Source organism: Suncus etruscus, chromosome 3 (assembly GCF_024139225.1).
Source record: "Suncus etruscus isolate mSunEtr1 chromosome 3, mSunEtr1.pri.cur, whole genome shotgun sequence".
NCBI lineage: Eukaryota > Metazoa > Chordata > Mammalia > Eulipotyphla > Soricidae > Suncus > Suncus etruscus.
In genome coordinates, this window is record NC_064850.1 from 111,594,842 (window position 1) to 111,606,030 (window position 11,189).

Here is an 11,189-nt window from a genome sequence, read left to right on the forward strand (position 1 = left end):
AGGCCTTTTAGTTAACCATTTTGGTATAAATAATATACTTTAATTAAAATTGTTATACCATAAATACCTATCTATGCTTTAATAATATGCAAAATTAAAAACTGATGTTTTTATAAATAGCATTTATTCTCATATATTCTCATCCCTATATAACATTACAGAAGACAGTCTTTAGGGGTTAAGAAGAAAGTTTAGGGTTGTATACATATTAAAAAGTTGTTTATGTTGCCTCTTAAAAAAACCATTTGAGAATTTTCAGGTTTTATGATTTCAAATTATCTGTGCTTTAAAATCCTTGTAAAAACATGTTGGGTTTTCTGCTTCAATTCTGAGGTTAACAAAAAGTTAATTACTTTTCCACTTGAGTGCTAAAATTTCTTTTTATATACCTTTGGTAGTATTTAAAATTGGATAATTAAAGATGACCCTGAATTAAAACATACTATATAAGCAATACTACTGGTACACATAAATATGCACAATATTGAAAAGATTTCTTTTTGAGAAAGTATTCTAAATTTTATATCAAGTTAGAGATAAAAGTAATAGATACAAGAAAATGATTCTGAGATTCACCTGAATTCATTCTGAATTTTGAAGGATTTATCATCTTAAAAATCAATTTCTCTATTGCAGAAGTGTCATCATTGCAACAAAAAAATCAGCAGTGTTACCTTCCGTGCCTTCTACAAGTGCATCTTCAAGTGCTGTCAGTGTGGTTTCTTCAGTAGACTCAACCCAAACCTCAGATGTGGGAGGAGACTCACCTGGTGAGTTAGTCATAGAAAAAAAAAATTTTTTTTGGGGGGGGTTTTGGGTCACACGCGGCAGTGCTCAGAGGTTACTTCTGGCCCTATACTCAGAAATGGCTCCTGGCAGGCTCAGGGGACCATATGGGATGCCGGGATTCGAACCACCATCCTTCTGCATCTAAAGCAAACGCCTTACCGCTGTGCTATCTCTTTGGCTCCAGTTATAAAAAATTTTAACAAGAAAATTTTTAGATTCTATTTCAACAAGGCTTGGGATATTTTTTTGTGAAGTTTAGTTTTGTTAGATATGATGTAATATTTTTGTTATTTAATTTTATTATTGTTATGAAAACATTGATTGACATCAAATAAATCAAGGATTTTAATATTTTCTCCATTTAAGCCTAGTATGACAAATTGGGTGGATGAATACATGAAAGATTAATAGGTTAAAATGATATTTCCTAGTGGAGTTATTTCAATGGTACCTTGGAAATTCCAAGGGTTACAAGTGGAAATTGCATACATGTGGGGAGTCTCCTGGCACAGATTAGGGTGCCAGATGGGTGTTACAGAGAAGATGGGATTGGGAAAAGGTTGAGAATCTCTATATTAAAATTTGATTTTCTATATTTTTTACATTTTCTATTTTCTACATTAAAATTCTATTTTCTTTTCCCAACTCTGATAATATGTACATGGATATGTATAAAGTGACTAGTTTAGGGAATTATTAATTTTTATTATTATTTTGTGGAGCCACAAATTTCATACAGGACCTCAAGATAATATTTTTGTTGGTATGTAGTTTTTCAGTCTAGTTATTTGTTCAAAATTTATGCAATATTTAATACTTAGTTTTCTCATGCATAATTTTTCTGCTTTAAAGATTTGGTGAGAGATTTTGTACCTGACGTTAGTCTGATCACTAATTCTTAGAATATTTGATATTTTTCTCTCATCACACTTTTTTTTTTGTTTGTTTTTTTTTTTTGGTTTTTGGTTTTTGGGTCACACCCGGCAGTGCTCAGGGCTTACTCCTGGCTCTACGCAGAAAGCACTCCTGGCAGGCTCGGGGACCATATGGGATGCCGGGATTTGAACTGCCAGCCTTCTGCTTGCAAGGCAAACGCACTACCTCTATGCTATCTCTCCAGCCCCTCACCACACTTTCTTTATTATTAAAGTATAAAGAGCATAATTTTACATTGTCCTAATTCCTAGGTTTTGACAGAAACCTTAGTGATGATTGTGGGTAATATTGAAGAGTACAAGTTATTAAAACAACCTAATTTAGGAAAAAGGGAATGCTATTTTATATTAGTAATATTTTCTTAAATGTTTTGCTATAAAACCAAAATCCAACAAAATAGGAGCCAGAGATAAAGTATAGGGCTTCTCCTGTAGTTGATGCTAGTTTGATCCCCTACACCTTGTAGTTCTCAGTATATCTCTGAGGATAACATTGGAAGCACTTCCTGGAACACAGCTGGGTGGCCCAGATAATCCTTGGCACTCAGGGCTTGAGTAGCTCCATATCTTGGGACCATGCCTTAAATACTGGCCTGGTTCACTGCAATTCACTAGAAAGGACCTCTGGGCCTTCTGAATACTACTTGAGAGCTGTCATCCTCTCATTTTTAAAACATTTATTTTTATTTATGTATTTTCAATGAAATCATTGTGAGATACATAGATACAGAGTTGTTCATAGTTGAGTTTCAGTTACACATCACCTCTCACACAACATCTTTAGTGAACATTTTGTTCTTCCATTGTCCTCAGTTTCCCACCAGCTGCCTGCTGTCCTTCCCCACTCAGCCTACCTTTATGGCACTTTTTTTTCTATTTCTCTTTTCCTTTTTTTTTTTTTAGGCACTGTGGTTTACGATACTGTACTGAAAAAATATCATGTATATCGTTTACCTCCTATTGCACCTTCTTGTCCAGAGTGATTAGTTTTTTTTTTTTGTTTTTTTTTTGGGGGGGGGGAGGTTTACACCCGGTAACGCTCAGGGGTTACTCCTGGCTATGCACTCAGAAATCGCTCCTGGCTTGGGGGACCATATGGGACACTGGGGGATTGAACCACGGTCTGTCCTAGGCTAGTGCAGGCAAGGCAGGCACCTAAACTTTAGCTCCACCACGCTGGCCCCCAGAGTGATTATTTTTAACTCTTACTATCATAGTGGTCCCTTCTCTGTCTTCACAGAACTTACCACCACTCCCCTACTCCCACCTCCCCAATTTGGAATGCTTTCTACCATGAAACAGTCCTCATGGCTTCATTCCAACTGTCTTTTGGTATTATTCTTTTTTTTTTTTTTTTTGGTTTTTGGGCCACACCCGTTTGACACTCAGGGGTTACTCCTGGCTATGTGCTCAGAAATCGCCCCTGGCTTGGGGGGACCATATGGGATGCCGGGGGATCGAACCGCGGTCTGTTCCTTGGCTAGCGCTTGTAAGGTAGACACCTTACCTCTAGCGCCACCTTCCCGGCCCCAGGTATTATTCTTAAACTTAGTTTTTTATATCCCACAAATGAATGCAATCATTCTATTTCTGTTCTTTTCACTTAGACTCATTTCACTCAGCATGATACTCTGTATATCCATCCATATATAAGCAAATTCCATGATATTTTTTTCTTACAAATGCATAGTATTCCATTGAGTAGATGTGCCATAGGTGGGTTTTATTTATCTACTTATCTATTCTCTGGCACTTGGATTGCTCCCACATTTTGGCTATTGTGAATAGTGCTGTAATGAACATAAGAGTACAGATGCCTCTTCTGTGGTATGTTTTGGGGCTGTTAGGATATATTCCCAGGAGTGCTGGGTTATATGGAAGAATTATTTCTAGTTTTTTTTTGAGGATTATTCATATTGTTTTCCCAAAATGTTGACATTCCTACATGCAGTGAATGAGGATCCCTTTCTCCCCATATCTGTGCCAGCACTGGTTGTTCTTATTCTTCTTGATGTGTGGCAGTCTCTGTAGTGTGAGATGATATCTCATTGTTTTTATATGCATCATCCTGATGATTAATAATGTGGAGTGTTTCCTTATATGCCTTTGGCCATTTTTATTTCTTCTTTGATGAAGTTTCTGCTCATTTCTTCTCCCCATTTTTGGATGGGATTGGAAGTTTTTATCTTATTAAGCTCTATCATTGCATATACACCCTGAATATTAACCCTTTTTGGAGGATATGGGTAAGTATTCTCTCCTATTTCATGTGTACTCTTTGTATCCTGGTCATTGCTTTCTGTGAGGTATAGAAACTTCTTAGTTTAATGTAGTACAATTTGTTTATTTTTTGCTACCACTTGCTTGGTTAGTGCTTTTTCATTCTTTTTTTTTTTTTTTTTTTGGTTTTTGGGCCACACCTGGCGATGGTCAGGGGTTACTCCTGGCTGTCTGCTCAGAAATAGCTCCTGGCAGGCATGGGGGACCATATGGGACACCAGGATTCGAACCAACCACCTTTGGTCCTGGATCGGCTGCTTGCAAGGCAAACACCGCTGTGCTATCTCTCTGGGCCCATGCTTTTTCATTCTTAAAGATACATTTTGTTTCAGTGTCATGGAGAGTTCTGCCTATGTTTTCATCTAAATACTTTACGTATTCAGGTCTAACATCAAGTTATTTAATCCATTTCAATTTGACTTTTTGCATCCCCTGCCTCCCATTATAATTATTTCACATTTTCTTTTTCTGTTTAGTGTTGAAGATCAAACCCCAGCGTTATACACCGAAAAACATACATATCTATTCAAAATAGTTTTTGAAGGCAATTAATTCCTTTCCAGTGGTGAGTGAGGAGAATGCTCACAATAAGTTAACTAAATAAATATTATAAAAATACCTTATGTCACTTAATCATAATTATATGCAGAGCTTACATATATCTAAGAATCAAAATTATATATGAAAAAAACCTTATATATGGAAGAAACAAAAAAGGCTTGATTATTATTATCATGTAGTTTAACTACATGATATAAAACAATCATGTAAATCATGTAAATCAATTTTGATTACAGAATTTAATTTTAGTGTATTTTTCAAAACTTAACCTACAATCTTGTATTATCCTTGTAACTTACCTTGTTTGAGTGAGAAAGTGGAAAGGAAAACATAAATAGAAATAACTGTAGGTTCTAGAGCGATAGCACAGTTGTAGGGCATTTGCCTTGCACATGGCTGACCCAGGATAGACCTGAGTTTGATCCCTGATGTCCTATATAGTCACCTGAACCAGGAGAGATTTCTGAGTGCATAGCCAGGAGTAAACCTTGAGCGTCACCTGGTGTGGCCCAATAACCAAAAAAAAAAAAGAAAAATAAAAAAGAAAAATAATTGTAGCAGATATTTTTTCACTATGTGTATTTATTTTAACATTTTTTCTTTTCTTTTTTTGGAAGAGAACAACTTGCTAATCTAGTTTGGTCTTGGTGTATAAATTTCTTCTCTTTCTACCATTTAGAATTCTTCAAAACTATCAACTCAAGTCATAGAGAGATGTCACTGTGTGAGGGGCACATTTATAACTTGAGTTTGGTCCTAGATCTCATGGTCTTGAATGCCATCAGAGAGATCTCTGTGTGCAGAGCCGTGAATAAGCCCTGAGCATAGTCCTGAGGTCGCCAACAAATCAGAAAAAAGTTTGGTAATATTGAATGCTATATACTTTTAGAGAAAAATACAAGACTTAGAGGTTTACAATATTTTTGAATTAAATATTTTAATTTAAAAATATATGGGACTGGAGAAGTGGTGCAAGCAGTAAGTCCTCTGCCTTGCTGCATTAGGCTAGGACGGACTGCAGTTCAATCCCCTGGCATCCCATATGTTCCAAACCAGGAGCAATTTCTGAGTGCATAGCCAGGAGTAACCCCTGAGTGTCACTGGGGGTGGCCCAAAAACCAAAACAAAAAAAGAAATTACAATTAATGAGGCCAGAGCGGTGCACAGGCTAACTTAGGACAGACCTCAGTTCAGTTGCCCCTCGTCCCATATGGTCCCCCAAGCCAGGAGCTATTTCTGAGCACACAGAAATAGTAGCCCCTGAGCGTCACCAATGAGGCCGAAAACAAAGGCAAAACAAAACAAAAAAATACAATACTTTACACACTACAAAGAACAAGAACAACTACTGCTGGAGGAAATGTAGGGAGAAAGGAACTCTCATTCACTGCTGGTAGGAATAACATCTAGTCCAGTCTTTTTGGAAAACAGTATGGATATTCCTCAAAAAACTGGAAATTGAGCTCCCATATGATCCAGCTATACCACTCCTAGGAATATACATTAGGAACATAAAAACACGATACAATAATGTCCTCTGCATGCCTATATTCATAGCAGCACTATTTATAATAGCCAGAATCTGGAAACAACACAGATGCCCTACAACAGATGAGTGGCTAAAGAAACTGATGCATATACACAATGGAATACTACATTACTACAAGTTGTTAGGAAAAATGAAGTCATGAAATTTTCCTATTCATGGATACACATGGAGACTATTATACTGACTAAAATGAGTCAGAGGGAGAGAGATAGACATAGAATATTTTCACTCATGTGGGATTTAAGAAAAATAAAAGACAGAATGGTGGTAGTAATACCCAGAGACAATAGGGATGAGGGCCAGAAGAACCAACCCATGATATGAAGCTTAACACAAAGAGTGGTGAGCACAGTTAGAGAAATAACTACATCAACAACTACCATGACAGCGATATTGAGAGAGAGAAATAGAATGCCTGTCTTGAAGATAGGCAGGGGTTGGAGGAGGAGGGAAATGGAGGGCATTGGTGGCAGAAAAGTTGCACTAGTGAAGGGGTGAGTAAATTCTATGACTGAAACCCAGTGCTTCTCAATTATTTTTTGTCATGACCCCTAGGAAGAAAAAAACATTTTTCACGCCTCCCCACGCGACTGTAAATAGTATCTTTATTTAAAAAACTTTAACCTGAAAAACAAAAATATATAAAATAATTTGAACTGATTTTTTAATCAGAGGTGATGTCTGGATTAATGGCTACAATGAGCACGTTTTGGAATGCATAGCTTTTAGAAGCGGGGTTTGAAGCAGGATACAGCAACTCTCAGCTCCAGAGATATTCAGAGACATAAACACGGGGCATAGCTTATTATGACAGTGTTTGTTGAGGTCAAACGGGCCCGCCTTTACGGAGCCTCGAGCCTCCCCCCCCCCCCCCCCCCGGGATGGGGCCCACTATTTGAGAAGCACTGCTGAAACCCAATTATGAACATGTTTGTAACTATGGTGCTTAAAGAAAAATTTAAAGAATACAATGCTCTTTAATTTCACTTTATGCAACAAAGTAAGTAGGACACTTTGGTTATTATCAAACACATTTCAAAATTTAAACCATATTATTTTTTAGAAATGATAGGTATTATTAGAATGGAGCTATAATCAATTTTTTTTGATGCCTTTGTAGTTTTTCCTATAAATTCCTTATAACAGAAAAGTGCCCCTCCCAAATATTTAAAATTATAAAATTTATTTTTTGTTTTGAAGTCTATTGGAAGAACTCCAAAATATTTACATTTGAGCTAGAAATTTTAACCTTTCCTTCTTTGCCCTTCCCTCATATTTATTTTGTTTTTTGGGGGAGGGACACCAAGCAATTCATGGCTCTATGCTCAGGGATCATTCCTTGTGGAATGCCATCTGGCAGTGATGGGTATTGAACTTGGGCTAGCAAAATACAGGGCAAGCACCCATGCCAGTTTACTTTCTCTCCAGACAGGTGTTTTTTTTTTTTCATTTTGAGCCATACCTTTTATTCCTGGTAGGCTCACGGGACCACATAGGATGCAGGGAATCTAACCTGAGTCAGCACATGCAAGGCAAATACTCTACCTCCTGAACTACTTACCTGTAGTTGTCTAGACCGAATAGGACTGTCTTAGTTTTTAACATTTATGTAAGACAGCAGCAAAACCAGGTTGCTCAAATTCAGTAAGAGATTATTGGCTAATAAAAATAAATATATGAGGAGCCGGAGAGAGCAAAGAGGAAAGGCATTTGCCTTTCATACAGAAGGTCATTGGTTTAAATCCCGGCATCCCATATGGTCCCCCGAGCCTCCCAGGAGCGATTTCTGAGCGTGGAGCCAGGAGTAATCCCTGAGCGCTGCCAGGTTTGACCCAAAAACCAAAAATAAATAAATAAATAAACAAAATAAATAAAATATATAAAGAAATAATAAACACCCTCGAATAGCCAAAGCAATTATTGGGAAAAAGAATGTGGGAGGCATTACTTTCCCCAACTTTAAACTGTATTACAATACAGCAATAGTTACATACAATCATCTAATCTTTGATAAAGGAGCAAGAAGTCCTAAATGGAGGAAAGAAAGCCTCTTTAACAAGTGGTGTTGGCACAACTGGATAGCCACTTGCAAAAAAGCGAACTTAGACCCCCAGCTAACATCATGTATGAAGGTAAACTCCAAATGGATTAAAGACCTCGATATCAGACCTGAAACCATAATGTATATAGAACAACACATAGGTAAAACACTCCATGACATTGAGACTAAAGGCATCTTCAAGGAGGAAACTGCACTCTCCAAGCAAGTGGAAGCAGAGATTAACAGATAAGAATATATTAAGCTGAGAAGCTTCTGCACTTCGAAGGAAATAGTGCCCAGGATACAAGAACCTTCCACTGATTGGGAGAAACTATTCACCTAATACCCATCAGATAAGGTGCTAATCTCCAAAATATACAGGGCACTGACAGAAAACTCTACAAGAAAAAAAACATCTAATCCCATCAAAAAATGGGGAGAAGAAATGAACACTTTGATAAAGAAGAAATACAAATGGCCAAAAGGCACATGAATAAATGCTCCACATCACTAATCATCAGGGAGATTCAAATCAAAACAACTGTGAGGTACCACCTCACACCCCAGAGATTGGCACGCATCACAAAGAATGAGAACAAGCAGTGTTGGGGATGCGGTGAGAAAGGAACTCTTATCCACTATTGGTGGGAATGCCGACTAGTTCAACCTTTGTGGAGAGTGATATGGAGATTCTCCAAAAAGTAGAAATTGAGCTCCCATACGATCCAGCTATACTTCTCCTAGGAATATACGCTAGGAACACAAAAATACAATACAGAAAACCCCTTCTTTACACCTATATTAATTGCAGCACTATTTACCATAGCAAGACTCAGGAAACAACCAACATGCCCTTCAACAGATGAATGGCTAAGAAACTGTGGTACATATATACAATGGAATATTATGCAGCCACCAGGAGAAATGAAGTTATGAAAATTTCCTATACATGGATTTTATTATGCTGAGTGAAAAAAGAGAGAGAAAGATGCAGAATGGTCTCACTCATCTATGGGTTTTAAGAAAAATGACATTTCTCAACAATTTTCAGAGACTAAAGAGAGGAGGGCTGGACGTTAAAGCCCACCTCATGAACCTCACCACAGAGAGTGATGAATTTGGTTAGAGAAATAACTACATTGCAAACTATCCTAACAACAAGAATATACGAGGGAAATAGAAAGCCTGTCTAGAGTACAGGTGGGGGCAGGGAGGAGAGGAGGAATATTTGGGACATGGGTGATGGAAATGTTACACTGGTGATGGGGGTGTGTCATCTTATATGACTGAAACCTAACCCCAATCATGTTTTTAACCAAGGTGTTTAAATAAAAAGTATTTAAAAATAACTTTTAATATTCTCCTTTACATCAAAAAACTAACTAACTAACTAAATAAATATATGATTGAGGGAGCTAGATGAAACGATAGGTACATTGAGTAGGGTGCTTTATAGAGGGGATGTGTATTGTGTACTTAGTGTTTAAAAAGAACAAAAGCCTATGCTTGATAACGCATACATATTAGCAAAAATAGAACCTTTCTTGGAAGAAATCATGTGAATATTATTGTATCAGAAGATTTTATTTTGGAAATTTGATAGTTGAAATAATTTTTACAGGTGAAAGCATTTAAGAGAAATTAAGATAATTCCAGACAATTACAACTTGTCATCTATATCATTGGTCAAAGATTGTTCTGTTAAAATATTAGCATCCGGGGCCGGGCGGTGGCGCTGGAGGTAAGGTAAGCCTTACCTGCGCTAGCCTAGGAGACGGACCGCGGTTCGATCCCCCGGCGTCCCATATGGTCCCCCAAGCCAGGAGCGACTTCTGAGCGCATAGCCAGGAGTAACCCCTGAGCGTCACCGGGTGTGGCTCAAAAACCAAAAAAAAAAAAAAAAAAAATATTAGCATCCAATACATTTTTTTATTTTGGTTTTTGGGCTACACCCGGTGACGCTCAGTGGTTACTCCTGGCTATACGCTCAGAAGTCGCTCCTGGCTTGGGGGACCATATGGGATGCCGGGGGATCGAACTGTGGTACATCCCAGGCTAGAGCAGGCAAGGCAGGCACCTTACCTCTAGTGCCACTGTACCGGCTCCGCATCTGATACTTTTATAATTTATTTTAAAAAACCCGTTAAAGCTACATATCTATGTTTTAAAACTGTACATTATTAAAATTAGTATATACACATTTTCCAAATTCCAGATTTAGTTTGAATAATAGTTCTCTTCTGTAGCATTTTATTTATTTATTTATTTATTTTGGTTTTTGGGCCACACCCTGTGACGCTCAGGGGTTACTCCTGGCTATGCGCTCAGAAGTGGCTCCTGGCTTCTTGGGGGACCATATGGGACTCCGGGGGATCGAACCGCGGTCCGTCCTAGGCTAGCGCAGGCAAGGCAGGCACCTTACCTCCAGCGCCACCGCCCGGCCCACTCTGTAGCATTTTATTAACAACTAGATTTAACAATGACTAAAGCCATCTTCCTGAATCAAGTGATGAACTAAACTAGTCAGAGAATAGGATAAACCCTTTGTAAATGCATATTTTTTTAAGGAGACTGAATCTTATATCAATTTTTTTATTTATTCAAAGTGGAGTACAAGTCTTTCATAGTGATATTTTAGATACATAGTGATAATGAATCAGGAGTATTTCCACCACCAATATTATCCTCCACCTCTGTTCCCAGTATGTTTCCCATATCACCCTCTTTTAACCCCCAGGCTGCTAGTATAGGTGGTCCTCTCTGTGTCTAGTATGTTGTAAATTGGGTATCACTTGTTGTTGTCATTGGCTTTGGATTTGTTGCTTAAGTTTGAACCTTTTTTTTAATTTCTAGTTAATGTTTATGTGACTGTTTGGTCTTGGTACCCTCCATTATTTCCCCCTCCATTTGTGAGGTAGAGCAAGATGGTTCAAGTGGTGTGGTTCTCTTTGAAGGAAAGAGGAAAAAATATAATAAAATAAAATGGGTCAAAAACCAAACAAGCAAAAAATGAAAGGTGTCCTTCTAGAGGCTC

At 37.7% G+C, this 11,189-nt stretch overlaps 1 protein-coding gene across 2 annotated transcripts in view; it reads left to right on the top strand.

Moving 5' to 3' along the window:
* The window catches only part of LRBA (LPS responsive beige-like anchor protein), a 662,022-nt gene that overhangs the window by 170,913 nt on the left and 479,920 nt on the right, over nt 1-11,189 (top strand). For both annotated transcript variants that reach the window (XM_049770186.1, XM_049770185.1), the window contains exon 30: nt 637-770. In XM_049770186.1, the coding sequence (XP_049626143.1) occupies nt 637-770 (134 nt within the window). The remainder of the gene's footprint in view (nt 1-636; nt 771-11,189) is intronic.